We start from the raw sequence: 19,915 nt of genomic DNA, 5'->3' as shown, positions 1-19,915 counted from the left end.
ATTACCTGTTTCTTATGGTAAAAAGTGCACTGAACTAAGTCAGAAAATCTGGCTTTGAGTCTTGAACTAACACTTAACAGACCTATGACCTTGAGCAAGTTGGGGAGCTTCTACTGACCTTTCCATTTCTTCAAAGAAAGGAAGCCAGAAGGTTTCTTGTGCTTTGTATGGTTAACCTTATATGAAATACTCTATACATATGGGTTTATGATTCTTAAATCTATAAAATATTTTCCCATTATGATAAAAATTGAATTAAAAATAAAAGTGAAAAAAGAGCAAGAGAAGGAGGAAGATACTAGAATGCATTGTTCTTGCTACAGGGATTAACAAATGGCAGCCCATGGGCTTGGGTGCTGGGAACCCTGGCTGCTCAAGCTAAGGATGAAGTGGAAGTTGCTCAGTCATGTCCGACTCTTTGTGACCCCATGAACTACACAGTCCATGAAATTCTCTAGGCTAGAATACTGGAGTGGGTAGCCTTTCCCTTCTCCAGGAGATCTTTCCAATCCAGGGATCGAACCGAGGTCTCCCGCATTGCAGGCTGATTATTTACCAACTGAGCCACAAGGGAAGCCCAAGAATACTGGAGTGGGTAGCCTATCCCTTCTCCAGCAGATCTTCTCAACCTAGGAATCGAACCAGAACCTCCTGCATTGCAGGTGGATTCTTTACCAGCTGAGCTATCAGGGAAGCCCAGCTAAGAATGATTTTTACATTATTAAATGGTTGCATTTTAAATGATTGTATAGGCATCTATATAAGTGTCTGTGTAATATCCTTGATCTTGCCTTTTGACCTGAAACCTAAAATATTTACTCTCTGATTGTTGACAGAAAAAGTTGGTCAGACCCTATAATAGGGTAAATAAAAGGTCATAAACTGTGTGCTGTGTATGTACACACTCAGGAGAGAGAAAGATTTTGTATGTATGGAGAGAGTCCCATGATATAAAATATTTTTTACTGTGATTGTGTTCTGAAGTTAGAAAGCCACAGTGGACTTATTGATACTATTTTTTTTCTCTTTATAGAATGAGTTGTCAGATGGATTAAACAAAAAGCGTTTACAAATCTTATTAAAAGGCTATGGTGAATTTCCAACGAAATACAGGTAAAATTTAAATTCTTACATGTTAAATCAGTCTTATCCCTGCAGTTTTTCTTGGTTAAAACTATGTTTTAATTTCAGAATGTTCATTTGGCGCTCGCTGCTACAGCTGCCTGAAAATCATACAGCATTTAGTAACCTTATAGATAAAGGCATTCATGTGGCATTTCTCAACCTTCAGAAGAAATACCCCATCAAAAGCAGGAAGCTACTCAGAGTATTACAGAGGTATGTTCAGTATTTTGCAGCAATGTATATCTACCCCAAGGTACTTATTACTTACAAATGGGGAAAATAGTGATTTATAGTAGAGAAACTTAGCAGACACCTTCTTAACCAAGTAATCAAATTTAAAATTACCAGTAATAAAAATCTTACCTCTGTATTATTGCACATCACTTTCGTGGTATTCTTGCCAAAAGTTTATATCCTCAGTCTCATTGTGGGAAAACAGGCATATCCAAGTTTCACCAAATTTATCTTCTGTATCATTTTTTATAATCTGAATATATTATTTAGTGAATAATACACTTAACAAGCTTTTCTGGTCTTTATTTCCTTATTTTATTCACAGAACCCTCTCTGCATTAGCTCACTGGTCCACCATTTTTAGTGACACACCGTATCTTCCACTTCTGGCATTTCCATTTGTAAAATTGTTCCAGAACAACCAGCTCACCTGTTTTGAAGTTGTTGCTACGCTTATATGTAAGTAAAAAACGAAACCAAGAGTAGATACTTGTACCTTTTCCTGATATCTTTTCATCTTGCAATGTTTAACAAATCTAGCGTGAGATAGACCTAGAGCATGGACAGTTTGGACATTAACACAAAAATGAACCTTTTTACTTAAATAAAATTTAGATGGTTGCATTTTAGATGATATTGTTACAGGCTAGATTTTGTTAGTAAGAAGGAAGCTGGTGCTTCACTAATAGGAAGTCAGTTATTGCTCAGAAGAGTGCAGTAAGGATGTGAGGCATTCAGCACACGATGCCGGATGTGGCACGTGCTGACCGTTAGCCCTGTTCTCATCATCCTTTGGTTGTTACCTTTACTGAGAACTTTGTGTGTGCCGGGTACCATTCTCAGGGTTTTGCCTTTCTTAACTCAACTCTTACAGGACTCCTGTGAGGTAGGTGTTATTCATTATTATCTCCTTTTTGTAGATGAAGAGAGCTTGAGCTCCATGATTAGGTTAATGGTAGAATAAGAATTTGAACCCAGGCAGTCAGAACCTAAAGCTTGCACTCCCATATGTTTACTGCTTCATCATTATCTACTAATACACTAAAAAGTGAGTCATTTTTTTATATAAATAAGATCAGGTCAACTAAATGGTTAATAAACTGGATCCAAGTTAAACCAAGCCTGGTTTAACAAAAATAACCAATTTTATATGTATTTTTATTGTACAAAGGAGATAAGCACTCAACTATAACAATAAAATTCTGAAAAGTAGAAATTAAAAGATCCCAGCATACATCTTGTATTTTAGTATATTTCTCTTGACAGTTTTTCATTTATTCTGTTGTATTTGCTTTAATAAATTTTTACCAATCATTGGAGAAAATATAGGAAAATTTACAAAAGAAAAGTTATGAATATTCCTCTTCTTTAGAGAGTCTTGATAATATATTTGTGAATTTCTTATAAGAGCATTTCCCCCAAATCATTAAATATCTTCTAAAATATAATTTCTTGCCTATAGTATTTCCTCTTATAGGTATACCATAAAATGTATCCCCCAACTGTTAGACGTTTAGGGGGGTTATTTTTACAATTATACTACTTGTATTTAATGCATTATATACACTTCTCTTATTTGTGTAAACTTCCTAGACATTTTATCCTGTATTGTAATATTCCATAATGTACATGTTCTAGTTTAATCTTTTATTGTTGGACATTCAGGTTGTTTCTAATTTTTATGTATTAAAAATGACAATTTTGTGACTAGCTTCAAGCTCATAAGTTTATAATAATTTATTTTGGGTGGAGCCCCAGGATGGTATTATAAAATATGAATATTGTAATTGATTCTACAAAGAGATTGTACTAGTTTGCCCTGCTAATAACACTGAGAGTTTTAAATGGAAAACAAACAATAACAAAAGACAGACAATCCAGTTTGAAAATGGACAAGGACTTGAACAGACATTTCTCCATAGAAGATGTACAGTGGCTAGTGAGCCCATGAAAAGATGCTCAGGATCATTAGTCATTAGAAAAATGCAAATCAAAACCACGCAAGACACCACTTCACACCTCCTAGGATGGCTGTAGTCTTGAAAAAGAAAATAACAAGTGTTGGGCATGGATGTGGAAAAATTGTAACCCTTCGTACTTTGCTGATAGAAATGTAAAATGGTGCAGTCACTGGAAAACAGCTTGGCGGTTCCTCAGAAAGTTACTTATAGAATTTCTGTATAACCCCGCAATAGTACACCTAGGGATATCCCCCCAAGAACTGAAAACAGAAACTCCAATATATACTTGTATATGAATGTTTGGCAGCATTAGTCTTAAATAGCCAAAAGATAGGTACAACCCAAGTGTCTATTAATGGATGAATGGATAAACCATATGTGTATATATGCGAGCTTCCCTGGTAGCTTAGCTGGTAAAGAATCCACCTGTGATGCAGGAGACCTGGGTTTGATCCCTAGGTTGGGAAGATTCTCCTGGAGAAGGGAATGTCTACCCACTCCAGTATTGGGCCTGGGAAATTCAAGGGACTGTATAGTCCGTGGGATCACAAGGACAGCGGGATATTATTCAAAAACAGTGACATTCTGACACATGCTATACAACGTGGATGAACCTTGAAAACATGCTTAGTGAAATAAGCTAGACACAGGATAGATTTATGTGGAATTTCAAAAGGCACAGAAAGTAGATTAGAAGTTACCAGGGGCTGGAGTGGAGTGGAAATGAGAAGTCAGCACTGAGTAGGTACAGAATTGCTCTTGGGAAAGGATTTTGGAAATAGTGATGGTTGCACAACATTGTGAATAAAATTAACATCACTGAACAGTGTGCTTAAAATAGTTTAAATGGCAAATTATATTTTACCATAAGAAAGATAGATTATATCTAATTTAGGTAGGCATGCACAACTATGTGTTTTTTTACTTCCAGTAAAATCTTGTTTCATAGCTAACACATGACTATATACTAAGGAAATTGATTTTTCTCTTCTAAACATGCAATCTAAATCTAGGAGATCCATGACAGCATGAGTAGCTAGGGATTTTCATCAAGGGTTTCAAACTAGTTCTATTCAGTAGACTGAGCTTCAACTAAATGTTAGCCCTGTTTGGGGATAAGCCATTGCTTTGACTTTCAGGTTACAGTCTAGTTGGGGCCAAGAAGGACTTGTGAAATTTGGAGTATGTTGATCACTCAGTTTTAATCACTCTTTAGGGTTCCTCTTATAACCAGGAGGAAATGCTTCAGGTTTAGTGAAGGACCTCCATGCAGGGATCATGTCTCTATTCTGCTCTCAGTCAGTGCTATCTCTAGGTCTCCTTCTGTGTGGTGGCACCCAGCAGAATAGAAGAGACAGTTACTATATAAAACAGGAGTGCCCTCTTGCATAATTGAAAACAGCTGTTCTGTTGATGATGATTAGATATAAGAGGGCTTTGGGTATGTGCGTGGTGTTTTAAAATTCCTGGAACAAGCAGTGTCTAGGACACTCTAGGTGTTTACCTAAGGATATGTTGCTGAACTGGGTTTTTCTTTTAAAGTTGACTTATTAAGAGCAGCAGTTAAAATACAAGAAAAATACCCGCCCCCAAAAGCAGCAGTTAAAGAAGCTAAAATGCTTCTTATAAAGCTTAGTCTTTGCAAGATTTTATTTATGACAACTATTAACTCAAATCTAAGTCTTAACTAATAAATGAAATAATGGAATTCTAGAATTGGAAGGACTGTATAAACTATTAATCCGGTATTCTGATCAGACCCTTCACTTGCTAATTTGAGAAAGATCTTAGCAAAACATGAAGCCACAGCTCAGTATTTAAAATAGAAAATCAGAATTTAATACTTACATAGAGCTGAGGTGGTTAGACATAGATTCACTGAGCAAAAATGATCATCTTACTGAGCTTTTTTTGGAAAAGACTGTTTTGGGGGTTGTGCTGGTTATTAAGTGAGAGTGAGTTTTAAAGTCAGCCTTAGAAGCCTCTTCAGCAGAATCAATTCTCCTTTCTTTTGGCTGACTTTCAGAGGATACTGCTGCTGCTGTCACTGATTGGTTGGTTTTCAAAGTCATGTTTACTGAAATAAGTTGTTGATTGATCAGTTAGATTTAAAACCAGACCTTGGTGGTTACCTGTTACCATGGCTACAGAACAGTCTTCTAGAAATGGGACTCTTAATTAGGTATGAATTTTAGTTGTTTGAGATTACCATTTAACATTGATCACATGTATCAAAGACTTAAATAGGGACCTCTTTTAGGAGGGTCATTTTGTTAACCAGGGGAAATCTAAATACAGGTCGCACGCAGGTGAGCAGGAACCAGAGCCTTGTAGCTACCAAAAAAAAAAAAGAATACTTTGGGAAGGTTCGTTTGTTTAATTGACACTTTCTCATTGACTGGCTCTGAAGAAACTGGAAAACTTCTGTAAACTTAAAATACCATGTTAACGTGATGTAGGTATAAAATCTATTGTTCTAGAACTTAAAGAGTCATGTTTTCTTTATTAATGGGCATATTGAGGACATAAAAGTGGATACATTTAAAAACTGCAAAACTCTGTAATGATACAGAAAGGTAAAGATAAATTTTCAATTTTTTTCTTCATAGTCAATTGGTGTCAACACTGGTTTGAATATTTTCCTAATCCTCCTATCAATATTCTTAGTATGATAGAAAATGTTTTGGCATTTCATGACAAGGAACTCCTGCAACACTTCATAAATCATGATGTAACTTCCCAGGTAAGAAGTGTAAGGTTTTTAGAATAGCATCGCTTACTTTGGAAGTTAACATTGGTTCTGGTATAAATAAAACTATTTTCTTGAAAGTCTATAATAAAAAAATACTAGTTATATTTTTAACAATATTCCATTATTTTTCTTCATTAAACTGCTTTCCTGAAAGTCTATAAAGAAGAACCCAAATTAGGGTAGTTCTTTTCATAATTATGTTCTTAATATAATGATTTTAGTATCTAAACCAAACATGAGCACATTAGCAATGACTGTTATGACTTTTCTCTCAAGAACTATTACATTTTTTTTCTTATTTATTTTAGCTGTATGCATGGCCTCTTCTTGAAACTATGTTCTCAGAAGTACTGACAAGAGAGGAGTGGCTCAAATTATTTGATAATGTCTTTTCCAACCATCCTTCGTTCCTCCTGATGACTGTTGTGGCCTACAACATATGTTCTCGAGCACCTTTGCTCAACTGTAAGCGTAAAGATGATTTTGAGGTACATATCCTTGTTAAGTCATAGTTCTCAAATTTCATTTGTTTCAACTAAAAAAAACCCGTCTTATTTATTGAGTGCCTACTGTCCTGCACCAAGTCCTGGTGCCAGATGGTAGGAATAGAGTGGAGAAAAAGTTATACCACTGCGTCCTTGCCCTTGCATAGCTCTAGTCAGTTATAGCTTGACTGCTCACCTAGAATCAGCTTCATGATAATATTGGAGTTGCATGGTTTTTGCCTATTTAAAGGACGTTTAACAATTGAGTAGTTGTTCATTCTCTGCGTGATCTTATCAGTAACCCAACTGGTCCGTGATAATCTGGTTGTTTATTACATATGCAGGATGGTAACTATGAGAATTTTGAGGCTTAGTGGGACAATGACTGAAAGAAAGCATTGGAGGAAGTTTTTAAGTGAAGAGGTTCTTTTGGTAGACAGGATGAAGTAAGTTGGTTTTGCTTGTTTGTTACTTATTTTGTGGTTCCTATCAAATTTTATTTTCACTTCACAAGCACAGGATGCATTCATATATGTATGTATGTGTGTATGTCTATAAGAACTTAGATCTGCCAGTGGAACGAGGTAATGTGGAAACTATCAGATATTTTTTGAAAATCAAACTTGTTTTCAAAGGCTAGTTTAGGTTGTATTTTGGATTTTGAAGAGAAATAAATTCTAGTAGAAGAATTTGTCTTCTTGTTGAAACAGTCTGTTACTTTAAAGGAAGCCTTCATTTTTGAGAAGTGTTATTTCACAATTTCATAATATGGTTGTATAATTTTATTACATTTTTGAGAATATGAAACTGGACCTTCATTTTAAAGCTTGAGTTAAGAAAAGCGTCAGTGAATTTGCAAAAAAAAAAAAAAAACCTCTTAAAGCTAAATGCACATTTACATGTTTAAATTTGTTTTATTCAATGAATAAATTGTTATATAATTTTTTATATAACATGACTATAATTGCCTTACTCTATAAATCTCCGTTTAATCACAAAGTTTTCTTACAGTATTTTTTTCACCATCGGAATAACCTGGATATAAGTGCTGTAATTAGAGAGGTGTATCGTCTCCTGAATACCACACCAACTGACATCCATCCGGACAGCATGCTTGATGCTTTTGTTGCACTGACAAAAGGGCAATATCCAGTGTTTAATCAGTATCCCAAGTTCATTGTGGACTATCAGACACAAGAACGAGAAAGAATACGGAATGATGAATTGGATTACTTAAGAGAGAGGTAATACTGGTTGTTCTTTGATAAAAACAAAATCTTTTATAAATATAAAGGTTTTATGAAAAATACATGTAAATTATTAAGCAGTTGCATAAAATCAGAGTTTGAAGGAAATATCTTTAAAGATATTTTTGCATATAGAAGTAAAACAATTACGTGTTAATCAGGTGTGCGTTTTGTGTTGCGGTTGTTCTTGGACTTAAATTACTGTTTCCTTGTTTGCTTTTTGTTACAATAATAAACATTATCAACTTAGGCAGGCAGTTGAAGACATGCAAGCTGAAGTAGACCAGCAAAGAGCTGAAGATGAAGCTTGGTGCCAAAAACAGGAACTGCTTCGTAGAGCTGAGGAAGCAAGGAGAGAAATACTCTTACAAGAGGAGGAAAAGATGATACAGCAGAGACAGAGGTGTGTTTAGCACTTTGAAAAAAGCTGGACATCTGAGTTATTTTAATAATTTGTATTACTTTCATTTTTCACTTGAGAAATTATATATAGCTTCACTATATATGTCATTACCCAACTCTGCTATTTCCATTAAGCATATATTTAAGTTAATAAAAAGAAACTGTAATACACTTTTCCAAAAAATGGCCTATAATAAAATGTCATTCTAAAACTATACTGAGTATGATGTAACTTGCTCTGATTATTCAGAAGTAAATACATGATCTAAGGTACCTTGAAGGATATTGTTATTTAGAAATGTTATTTTACAGTGGACACAAATGCCTTGTACCACAGTGCTGGGTAAATATGTTTCAAGTTTTAAGTCACAGAGATTAACAGACAATCTTTAAGTCTCACAGGTATGTTTAAAACACAATTTTTAAGAATTACAGAAAATTTTAAAATTAAAAGAGGAGCGTGATTTTTTTTCCATAATTTTTAAAAATTGTGTTTTAAACATACCTATGAGACTTAAAAATTGAAACAGAATGCTATTCTCATGTGCATTTCATACTTTGGAGGATGGGGAGAGAAATACTAAATGCTTATTCAGAAGTATGCTATTCAAAAGTAAGTATTGCCTTAAACATAAGGCAAAATGTTTAAGTTGATTAAGATTATGGGATAAGCGTTAACACTAACCCTAATTATTGGTAAAATCACTTTTGTAAGTGTTTATTGATTATTTTTGGATAGGACTTTAGGAAACAGATTTCTGGTGTGGGTTAAAAAAAAATTACTGAACTGAGCCATTAGCCTTCTGCAAAAATTCTAAAAGAATAATCATACATAGTCTTTGGTAACATCGGAGTATTTTTTTGGCATTCTTTTCTCAGGTAAAAGATATCAATTGTACTGAAGTGGTCTGAGTAGTAGACCTGTTAAGAGAACATTTAAGAATGAAGAAACAGCCAGTTTAGCTATAATTTGGCTATAGTCATGTACACTTATCATTTTCATGAATGCAGATTTGTTTTCTAACTGAGCACTTTTCATTGTATTATAAAAATAGCCATGTTATGATGGCACCAGTTAAATTGGGAAAGCAGGCTAAAATAAGTTTCAGGCCTTTCATTGTTGTGGAACATAGTATTTTTCCATTTAAATACATATTCGGAAATGATTTTATTTTTTTCCTCTTGATGTATTGTGTGTTTAAGACTAGCTGCTGTGAGAAGAGAGTTGAAAGTAAAGGAAATGCACTTACAAGATGCTGCAAGAAGACGTCTCCTGCAGCTTCAACAAGATCAGCGTGAAATGGAGCTAAGAAGACTGGATGATGAAATTGAGAGAAAGGTTTATTATTAACTCTCATACATTATCTCCATTTACTCTCAATTAAATGTAACAAATACCTTCAAGTTAAATATTGTTCCTAGAATTCACAATGTATACTAAATAGCTCCTTTAGTTTTATATAGTTTCTCCCATCCCCCAGCTATTCTTACTCTCTTTTGTATTTTATTAATGGTTACATATTTTAGAAATTTCAGGAAAATGAGTCAAGTTGACAAGGGTCTTTGATGACTAGTTCTCTTAAAATGGAAGTAATCAATTAACCATGAAGTTAATTGTGAAGTAAGGGAAATATTTTTTTAATATAAAAATTTACACATAGCCTAGAGTTAAAAATGGACCTTCTCCACTTTTCTCTCATTTCATCCCCAGAGAAAAGTTATTTTTTATGGTTGCATGGTATTCCATTTTATGGCCATGTCATTGCCTATGTAATCCTCTGCTGTTGGATATTTAGGTTGTTTGCAGTATTTTGCTGTACAAAACAGTGCCAGACTGGACATTCTCAATACAAATCTTTGAGTACTTCCACACATTTTTGTTGAGTAAATTCCAAGGAATGTCAAATTGTCCTCCAAAGATGAAACCACTTAAGCTATTTTAAGAGTATAAGACTACTCATGCCCTAGTCAATTTGGAGTGTATCAGTCTTACTATTTGCCAGTCTGATAGGTGAAAAATGGTTTTTGGTTTTGGGGTAGGTGTTTTTTTTTTTTAATTATATTTTTATGTTAATTATCTTTTCATTTACCATTTGTAGATTTGTAAATTGCATAACTAAATCATTTGTCCATCTTTCTACCAAGTTACTCCTTTTCCTATCAGTTTACACAGGCTCTTTTATCATTTGGGGCAGCAGTGTCCAACAGAAATATGTGAGCCATGTGGGTAATTTAAATTTTCTAATGGCCACATTAAAAAGTAAGAAGAAACAGGTGAAATTAATTTTAATAACATTTAACTCGGTATATTTGAAATTATCTTTGCAATATGTAATTAGTATACAGACATCTTTGAGCTATTTTACCTTTTCTTTGTACTAAGTCTTTGAAATCTGTCAGTCAGTTTATACTCGCTGCACACCTCGGTTAGGCTGGTCACATTTGGGTGTTCGGCAGCCACCCCGCAGGTCGGGGCATTCATCCTCCGTCTGTTGTGAATGTTCTTGTGTTGTGTTCTCCTCTGTGTTGCGTGTCTCTAAGAATGTTTACAGTGTCTTTTCTTCGTCATGTAAAATATGTTAATTTTCAGATAACCAGCTTGATTAGTTTTTTATGATGCCTAGGTTCTGTGTCATGTTTATTAACCTTCCCATTTAAGGCTGTATTACCATGGCTGCAGTGGTGAAGAGCCTGCCTGCCAATGCAGGAGACATAAGAGGCGCAGGTTCAATCCCTGGATCAGGGAGATCCCCTGGAGAAGGAAATTGCCACCCACTCCGGTATTTTTGTCTGGGAAGGTCCATGGACAAAGGAGCCTGGTGGGCTACAATCCATAGAGTTACAAAGAGTTGGGCCCACCTGAAGAGACTTACGGAGAAGGCAATGGCACCCCACGCCAGTACTCTTGCCTGGAAAACCCCATGGACGGAGGAGCCTGGTGGGCTGCAGTCCATGGGGTCACTAAGAGTCTGACACGACTGAGCGACTTCACTTTCACTTTTCACTTTCGTGCACTGGAGAAGGAAATGGCAACCCACTCCAGTGTTCTTGCCTGGAGAATCCCAGGGACGAGGGAGCCTGGTGGGCTGCCGTCTATGGGGTCGCACAGATTCGGACACGACTGAAGTGACTTAGCAGCAGTAGCAGAAGAGACTTAGCACATTACTGTTACCACTGACGGAGTTTTTTTCTAGTTCTGTGTTTTTCTGTTGTTTTTTTAATCTCTGTCTTAAGGATCAGTAGATTATTGGGCAGCAGTGCATCTGACTCTTACAAGACCACCTGTTTTGTAAGGCTCATCATAAGTTAGAATTGTTTTAACATTTTTCAGTGCTTAAGAAAATCAAAGAATATTTCATGGCATGAAAATTAGATTTTTCTAAACATATGAAATTCAAATATCAGTGACCATAAACACAGTTTTATTGGACCACAGTCACACTTGTTTACATATTCCTTTAGCTTCTTATGTGCTACAATGGCAGAGGTGAACAGATGAAACAAACTACGTGCCACAAAACCTCAAGTATTTAACTCTGTGACCCTTTCCAGAAGAAGTTTGCCAGCCCCTGATGTCTGAAAATTATTGATAAATGTGAGAAATGAGTTAGGGACCAAGCTTACTTCTTTCCAAAGGCACATCAATTTTCCCAACAGCATTTGTTGAATATTAGCAAAAGTCATTTGTCAGCTGATGGTTATTAAATGTTCAGTTCCCTTATAAATTGGATCTCCTCCTAAGCCAGTACCACACTATTGGAATAACACCTGTGTAATGTTTTACTAATTAGTAGGCCTCATTACTTTTCAGTTTTCCTCAGTATTCTCAAATGTTTATCATTTCAAATAGACTGAAAATTTTCTCTCTCCCTCCTTCTCTCCCTGAATCCTCCCATCCTGTTGGAATTTTCATTAGGATTGCATTGAATTTATAAACTAATTTAGAGTTTAAAACTTGCTTTTGATCACATATGAAATTTTTTAATATATTAATAATCTTATTTCTTTTTATAGCATGAGATAATGCTTTGTTTAAAGCCAACTAATTTTAAATTGTCTTTAAAATCTAATGATTCCTTTTAATAATCTCATCTAGTAAATGAGGTTGATTATTCTAGAAAAGTCTGTTCTTCCCCAAAAGTAATTTCGGGCTTAGAACTCTGTGATCTCTTTATCCTTTTGAGATAGTTAAGGCAGTGTTTCGGTGAAAGCATCCTGTCAAGTCCTTTCAGTGGCGAGATCGGCCTCTTGCCTCCCCTTCCCGCCTCTCGCCCGTCCCACTCCCTGTCCTGACAGTGAGCTCTGAGGCTGCTAAACTGCAGGAGCATCTCTGCTCACGATCCAGGGGCCAGCAGGAGAGACTTCTTGAGTCCAGAGTGGCACATCTGACAGTAGCAAGCAGAGCTGATCTGCTTTGCTATGGTGCAGAGCGCTTTGTACCTCTGAAAATTCAGGAGCTAGAGAGTTCCTGTCATTGAAATTCCTAAAAAGCATTCTTTGCTTTGCCAAACTTCTCCTCTGCCTCTTAGCATTGTAACTACTCTTGCTCCATCAACTCAAGTATCCCAGTTAACTCAGTTGAGCTAACTGCTATCTCAGGAACCTCTTTAAGTTGAACTGGTTTTCAGTCTGTGGTTTTTTTTTTACTCCTTGGATGTGTGTCCTTGCACATCCCACTATATTCTCATTTTTACTGTTTCTCTGATTATATTTGATAGTGTGCCTACAATATCTAACACTGTGCCTTGTGCACAGAAATAGTAACGCAGTCATTAACTGTTTATTGGTTAGATGATATGTTTAGATTAGATGCTAATGGGTTTTACTTTTTGTTCTGAAACACATATTGTGTTATTCTCACCCCACAAAAAATGAGGACTTTAGGCAGCCAAGTATTTAAGACACTTCTGAAGATTCTCTATGTAAAGAGTCCTTTATCCAAACCCTCTAGTGTATAGGCATGAAATGATTCCAAGTAATCAAATCTTGGAGAAAGGTGAGCTTTAAATTGGCTGAATCCAAGCAGGGCACACACAGGTTGAATAGACCACAGTACACTTTGACTTGGAGTTACTCGTTGCCAAACTGAGTTTAGAAAAGTACAGTTTAATAAAAAAGAACATTAAATGAATGTTATATGAAATAAGATTAAACATTTTATATTTTCATCCACTGTGAATGTAAATTGCTCAAGTTTTTCTAACTCATAATATGGCTAATGTAATATGGAAAGAACTGCCATCTGTTCTCCCAGCCTGGGCAAATGAGCATATGGTAATTGTGCTTTCTTTTTTAGAAAATTACACTTAACTTTAACTCAAGACATTATTTCTGGATTCCACAGTGAATGTTAATATATTGTGAATTACTCTGGCTTGAAAAACCCAATATCTATTATTTTAAAATGCTTTTAGTGGTTTGTTCATATTACAAGATTATTAAATCTATTAAACAAAAATTATTTTTGTCACTTATTTTTGATATTCACAGTTTGTTATTTGGCCATAGGTACACATGAGAGATCGAGAAATTGCTGCCACAGCCAAAGACCTGGAAATGAGACATCTGGAACTCGAATCACAAAAAAGACTTTATGAGAAGGTATAAATCAACAATTTCCAGTGTGAGAAAAGCAGAGTTTGTACAGACTCTTTTTAGGCTGTATTTATTCAAGGTGTTTTAATGTTCATTTTGTTTGTGTTTTTTCAAAAAGAGTATAGTGTCATCCAGGATTGTAGGGTAGCCAGAATGCACAGAGTGTGTTGTAATTCTTTAATTCATGTTTCTCTTAACAACTTACTCTAGTGTCTGAAGCACCAGATGTAAGCCCCAGATTTTGCCTCAGGATCTTTTACTAACTTACTAGGTTTTCTTCTATCTGTGATAGTGACTGCAAAATTAACCCAGTACTTCACAAGGATCCTATAAGGTAAATCAGACAAGAGCTGTAAAGCACACTTTAAATTTGAGCCTTCTGGAATCAAATCATCAGGTACCTACCTTAGCACATATAATTCAGTTTCCATGACACTGGAAAAGGGAACTTTGTTACAGATATAAATATTTATTATTGAGGAAAAGCATTACGTTACTCACTTATTTGATGTTGAAACCATAACTTTTCACTTCTCCCAACCCTCTTAAAGTCAGACTGAGTTTGAAATCAGTGATAACTACAAATATGTAACAGGTATTTGCATGTGATATGCAAACATGCATGTGATTATTTGTTGCTCACATTAAATAAGACTTAAAACATAGCATCCATTCTTAACTAAATCACTTCTTAAAGTTTCTGCACTGAACTTTTTCTAAATCTGAGCCCCAGAGATTGACACTTTCACTGAGTTTATCATTTTGAATTAGAATTAATTCACTTGAACTAAGCTTATTTTTTTAAACTGTTGTTTGGGGGAGGTGGGGTGGTGGCACCAGAAGCATGATTTCAGAATTAACAGAACATTTGCAAGAAAAATACAAAGAATTTCAAAATTTTTTCTCTTAGATTCTCAGATATTAACATTTTGCTAAATTTGCATTATCATTCTCTTTCAATCTACATATATGCACATTTTTATTTTCCGAACTGTTTAAGAGTAAGTTGCAGACTTGATGCTTTTTTGCCCTAAAAAGTTCAGTTTATATTTTCTAAAACCAAGAATTATTACACAATCATAGTACAATGATCAAAATCAGGAAATTAACATTATTTATTATAAAAACCTTATTCACAATTTATCAATTGTCCTAAAAATGTCCTTTAGAGCAAAACGAAATCTAAGATGATCTATTTTTTCAGTTGTATGTCTCTTTATTCTAAGTTGGAACCATTCTTGAGTCTTTATGTTTTATGACATTTATATTTTTGAAGCATACAGGCCAGATATATTGTAGAATGTTCCTCAGTTAGACTTGTTTACCTGATGACTAATGATGTCAAGCATCTTCTCATGTGTTAATTGTCCATTTTTCTGTCTCCTTTGGAGGTCATGTGATTAATGTCTATTCAGAGTATGTAGGACTATACCTTCTCAGTTTTTATTATATCATGTAATTTTTTGTTGAAAACGAGATATTTTAAATAATAGGACAAATCTGGAAATCAGATTCTCTTATTTCCGTAGAGTTTCTTGTTGTTTCTTTGCTTAGTGACTTTTCTAAATTCTATAAAGTATTTTCTGTCATGCATAGTCACTGAAATCTCTACTCAGGTAACCTGGTGACTGGACAAAGATTTCCTTAGGTCCCTTGAACCAGTAAGCCTCCAGCCTTTGCCAAGGGGCTGTGTGTGCATCACCTTGTGACACACCTTCCACACTCAGCTAGGCAGTTGACAGCATTCATTTCCTGATTTTATAAAACCTCAATTCACCAGAGTTGAAAGCTGAGGACCTTCTCAGGTCTGAGCATTCACACAGCCCTTGGCATGTGCACATTTTGACACACGCACATAGCCTTCTAAAGCCCTAGAAATCCACGGGAGCATTTCAAGAGCCCCGTGTAGACATCTAATTCCCCAGCTTTTCCTACCAAGCTTTTTGATTAGCCTGTTGTTTGCTCTGTGATCCACTGCCTCAGACAGCCACGATGTTCAACAGTTTCTCCTGTTTGTTTCAGCAAACATCCCCAGGGAAAGGCTGTACATGAGTTCTGAGTCAGGTCAAATAGAAGCAGCTTTGGGAGGAGGGCCTTCCAGGCCCAGTGATGACAGTTCTCTGGGAATGGGAGTTTGAAGGACCTCCATTTTGCCCCCTCCATTGACTGCCAGGCTACCAGTTTTCAAGGCCAATGGCAGAACTTAGGTGTGGCGTGGAATAGGAGTAACACAAGTTTAAAATGCCATAAAGTGCATCTAAGACTCAGCCATTTTCTATGAATAAATGCTCCCCAGAGTGCTGCAAGCTTTCAGTTAGTTTCCAGAGTTCTGAAAAAGCTTGTTTTGCCAGTGATCTCGGTGCTTTAGAGATGAGAGAATTTTCAGATGTCGTTACTCTTATTTCCACTGATGTCACTCACCACTGTTTGCTCTTTACTTTGAAAATTAGATGATTATAGTTTAGGTATTCTAAAAAAACAGAAAAATCATTTTTGTGTTCTAGCATTATTACTATATTGATTGGTGATTTTTTTTTTAACAGAATCTCTCTAGAAATCAAGAAGCTGTTGCAAAAGAAATGAAGGAAAATGCAGATGCCTATAGACAGAAAGTAGATCTTGAAGAACACATGTTTCATAGACTGATAGAAACCGATCAAACTCAGAACCAAAAAATTCATAAGGTAAATATGGTAAATTTAGTATCTCTATAGAAGGGAGAATTTCCATCTACTGTTCTTTTTAAAGAAGTAATTCAATATTGAACCCTATAAAGTTAGTGTCTTTGCTTCAGTCATCATAATTCCTAGAAACTCAACATTATTTTATTTGCAGGTTTCACTGACAGCATATCCATGTGTCTTTTATACTCCTTGAGAATTTCAAGACTTGCAAGAAAATACAAGGGAAATAACTTTGTGAATGATACCATCCTACATTGTTAAGTCTTAGAAATTACACCTGAGTAGATTAGTTGCACAACATCAGGTCTCTGCCTGGTATATAAGCCAGCGTTTTACAAGTGTATTCTGTAGAATATCAGTAACTTAGTGTTAAATAAAATGGGGATGACAAGTATTGAAAAAGCTGTCTTAAAAGTTAGGCTTTTCAATGCCAGATTTGAAGATACATGGTACATTGTGAATCTTTGAGAAATTTTTTTAAACTTACAGAATTTGGGGGGGAGTATCTTTCAGAAATGCTGACTTAAATGAATTGAAATGGAATTTGAGGCCTTCAGGGAAGAACTTTGTTATCCCTTTAGCAAAATGGTAAATGGGTCTGTGGCAGGGCCAGGCCTTGTCCCAAAAGCCAGGGATGAGTGTAAGACTTCCCTACCTCTGTTCTGTGCCTTGACTGTTTCCCCAAGAATAACGCCCCCTACCTTTTTTCCTTACAGGCTTTTGTCCAGTCTGTAAGATAAGTTCTTCTGACTCCTTTTCAAAGGATTAAAACATGGAAATTGTTTAATTCTCTCCGCCCCTTAGCCTAGAAGTTCTCAACCTTGGCTGTACGTTAGAACCGCCTGGCAAGTGCTCTGGAAGTACCAGTATCCAGCTGCTCCAGAGATCAATTTAGTTGGTTTGTGCTGGAGCCTGGTCATCGGTTTATTTTAAACACTGAGGTGATGCTAATATGCAGCCAAGATTGTGAACATCTGTACTGGACACTTGGAGACACTGAATGGACGTACCGTATTTTATGTATTCAAGTCTGATCTTGTTTCTGAAATTTACGAATTCTTAGTTAATTGAAGAAAATTTGGCAAAAGCGGAACAAGCATGTCTAAATACTGACTGGCGAATTCAAGCTTTACATAAACAAAGGTGCAGTGATGTACACCGAAATGAATGTTACCAGGAAATAGCTAAACTCCTTCAGAAAAACAGGAAGAAAGAAATAGAAGTATTAAATGCCATGATGGACGGGGAAGCTAAAAAGGTAAGAATGATGTTATAAACTTCTTGTTAATTATTTAAATCTTGAAATAGTATATAATCAAGTGGCAAAAGCATCAAACCAAATAATTTTTGTTTGAAAACATCTTAAAGATGATCTAATTTTAACAGGTATTGCTCAGAAAAGTCCAATATAGATGCCACCTAAGAATGACTAACCCAATCCAGTATTCTTGCTTAGAGAATCCCATGGACAGAGGAGCCTGGCAGGCTGCAATCCATAGGATCGCAAAAACTCAGACAGGACTGAAGCAGCTTGGCATGCACACATGCAAAAATGATGTGACAAAAATGAGTGTCTTTCTAAGTTACATTAGTGTCTCAACTTTCCAGCTTTCTGTATTTGTTCTGGCTCATTGTATACCAGCACTTTAATTCACTGAATTTTTTATACTAATAACATAAAAGACTTTGAACAGTTAGGAAATATATAGAGAGCTACTAGTAACTAAACCCAAAACAACTGTAACTACAAGCAAAGATAGAAATATTTTTCTTTTTCACATGAAGAAGTCTGGAGTAGGCAGTCCAGGGTTGGTATCCTGTCTCCAAGATCATCAGGAAAACTGCGTCCTTGAACTTTTCTGCACAACTTCCTGGAATATGTCTTTCATTCGCAAGAACACCTTTCCACCCATTAATTTTAAAAACTCAAAAAAAAAAAAACCACCTCAAGCCCTTAATATTTGACATCTGAAATGTACTGAAATGAATTATTTCAGTGACAGCTGGGACCTACATGTTTACATGGCACTGAGGCTTTGAGTGGTAGGGACGTCAGAAGTGCCTCTGCTTTCAAGGCTCTTCAACAGCCTTGAGCCAGGATAGGGACCCAGACTACCTAATAGCAAGGAGAGGAAACAAACAGGCTTATTTCACTGTAGGAACTTGAATTTAGCACAATCGTTATGTCATTTTTTTTTTAATTGTATCTAGTGGGAGGAAGCTGAAGAAAAAGACTTTCATTTGAAATCAGAAAAGAAAACTGCTGCTCTTTCAGATGCATCTAGAAGATGGTTCCTAGAGAAAGAGATACATGATGCTCAGCATCCGTGTGATAAAGGTGAGCATTCCTTCTCAGTGTTATACATTCATTCACTTCGTATGGTCTCTTATCATGGATAAATCCTTACATGTGTTTTGGCATGTCTAGTCAAATTATTGCTCAGCTGAAAGATAATCACTAGTTACTATTTTTTGGTTGGGAAGACTGGGCTGAGGAGGTGGGGCTGTTTAAAAAAAAAAAGCTCCAAGAAAAATTTCTCATCCATTCTATAAAATTCTGTTTTATTCCATGGTTTCATGGTCCTGGGCATCCCCTTAATATACGAGAATATAATTTGTTCCCAAAGTGCTATATCTAGTTAATTTTAGTAAAAAAAAAAAAAAAAGTGTGCTTTGCCCGTAACAGGTCCTCAGAACAGTAGTTCATGAAAATAGCATGAGGAAGCTTCTCATAGGGTCTAATCAAACGTTAGGTTTCGGTGCAAGGCTTCCTTTGTGGCAGCTGGTGAAGAATCCACCTGCAGTGTGGGAGACCTGGGTTCGATCCCTGGGTTGGGAAGATCCCCTGGAGAAGGGAAAGGCTACCCACTCCAGTATTCTGGCCTGGAGAATTCCATGGATTGTATAGTCCATGGGGTTGCAAAGAGTCGGACACGACTGAGTGACTTTCACTTTTCACTTACGGTGGCATTCAATGAAAAATCAAAATTGTAACTTAAAATTCTAAAACAGTACAGATACAGGGAACTTTCATTTTACTATACCTTATATTGTTTCAGTCTTTTAAAAATGTGTATGTACTACTTTTTAAAATAACAGCGTTATTGCTATATAAATCACATGCCATACCATTCACCTATACAAAGTATATAATTCAATGGTATTGTATTACCATATATTAAATATATTCAGAGTGGTGCAGCCATCACCGCAATCAACTCTAGAATATTTTCAACACCCCCAATAACCCCATACCCATTTGCAGTCATACTTCATTTCCTGTCACTCCCCCCAGCCCCTGGCAACCACTGATCTACTCCTGTCTCTATAGACTTGCCTGTTCAGGAGATTTCATGTAAATAGAATAGGTAGTCCTTTGTATCTGACTTCTTTCACCTAGATTATGTTTTGAGGTTCAACCATGTTGTAG

The 19,915-nt window shown here is 35.9% G+C and overlaps 1 protein-coding gene across 1 annotated transcript in view; it reads left to right on the top strand.

Moving 5' to 3' along the window:
- Positions 1-19,915, top strand: part of TBC1D31 (TBC1 domain family member 31) — a 62,705-nt gene that overhangs the window by 34,482 nt on the left and 8,308 nt on the right. Inside the window, exons 9-20 of the mRNA XM_052651698.1 lie at positions 1,034-1,113; positions 1,192-1,338; positions 1,685-1,818; positions 5,930-6,063; positions 6,381-6,560; positions 7,569-7,801; positions 8,055-8,207; positions 9,410-9,545; positions 13,715-13,807; positions 16,345-16,485; positions 17,549-17,743; positions 18,697-18,823. Coding sequence (XP_052507658.1) covers positions 1,034-1,113; positions 1,192-1,338; positions 1,685-1,818; positions 5,930-6,063; positions 6,381-6,560; positions 7,569-7,801; positions 8,055-8,207; positions 9,410-9,545; positions 13,715-13,807; positions 16,345-16,485; positions 17,549-17,743; positions 18,697-18,823 — 1,753 coding nt within the window. The remainder of the gene's footprint in view (positions 1-1,033; positions 1,114-1,191; positions 1,339-1,684; positions 1,819-5,929; positions 6,064-6,380; positions 6,561-7,568; positions 7,802-8,054; positions 8,208-9,409; positions 9,546-13,714; positions 13,808-16,344; positions 16,486-17,548; positions 17,744-18,696; positions 18,824-19,915) is intronic.

Source organism: Budorcas taxicolor, chromosome 14 (genome assembly GCF_023091745.1).
Source record: "Budorcas taxicolor isolate Tak-1 chromosome 14, Takin1.1, whole genome shotgun sequence".
NCBI classification, from domain to species: Eukaryota; Metazoa; Chordata; class Mammalia; order Artiodactyla; family Bovidae; genus Budorcas; species Budorcas taxicolor.
This window is presented reverse-complemented; position numbering and strand designations above follow the sequence as displayed.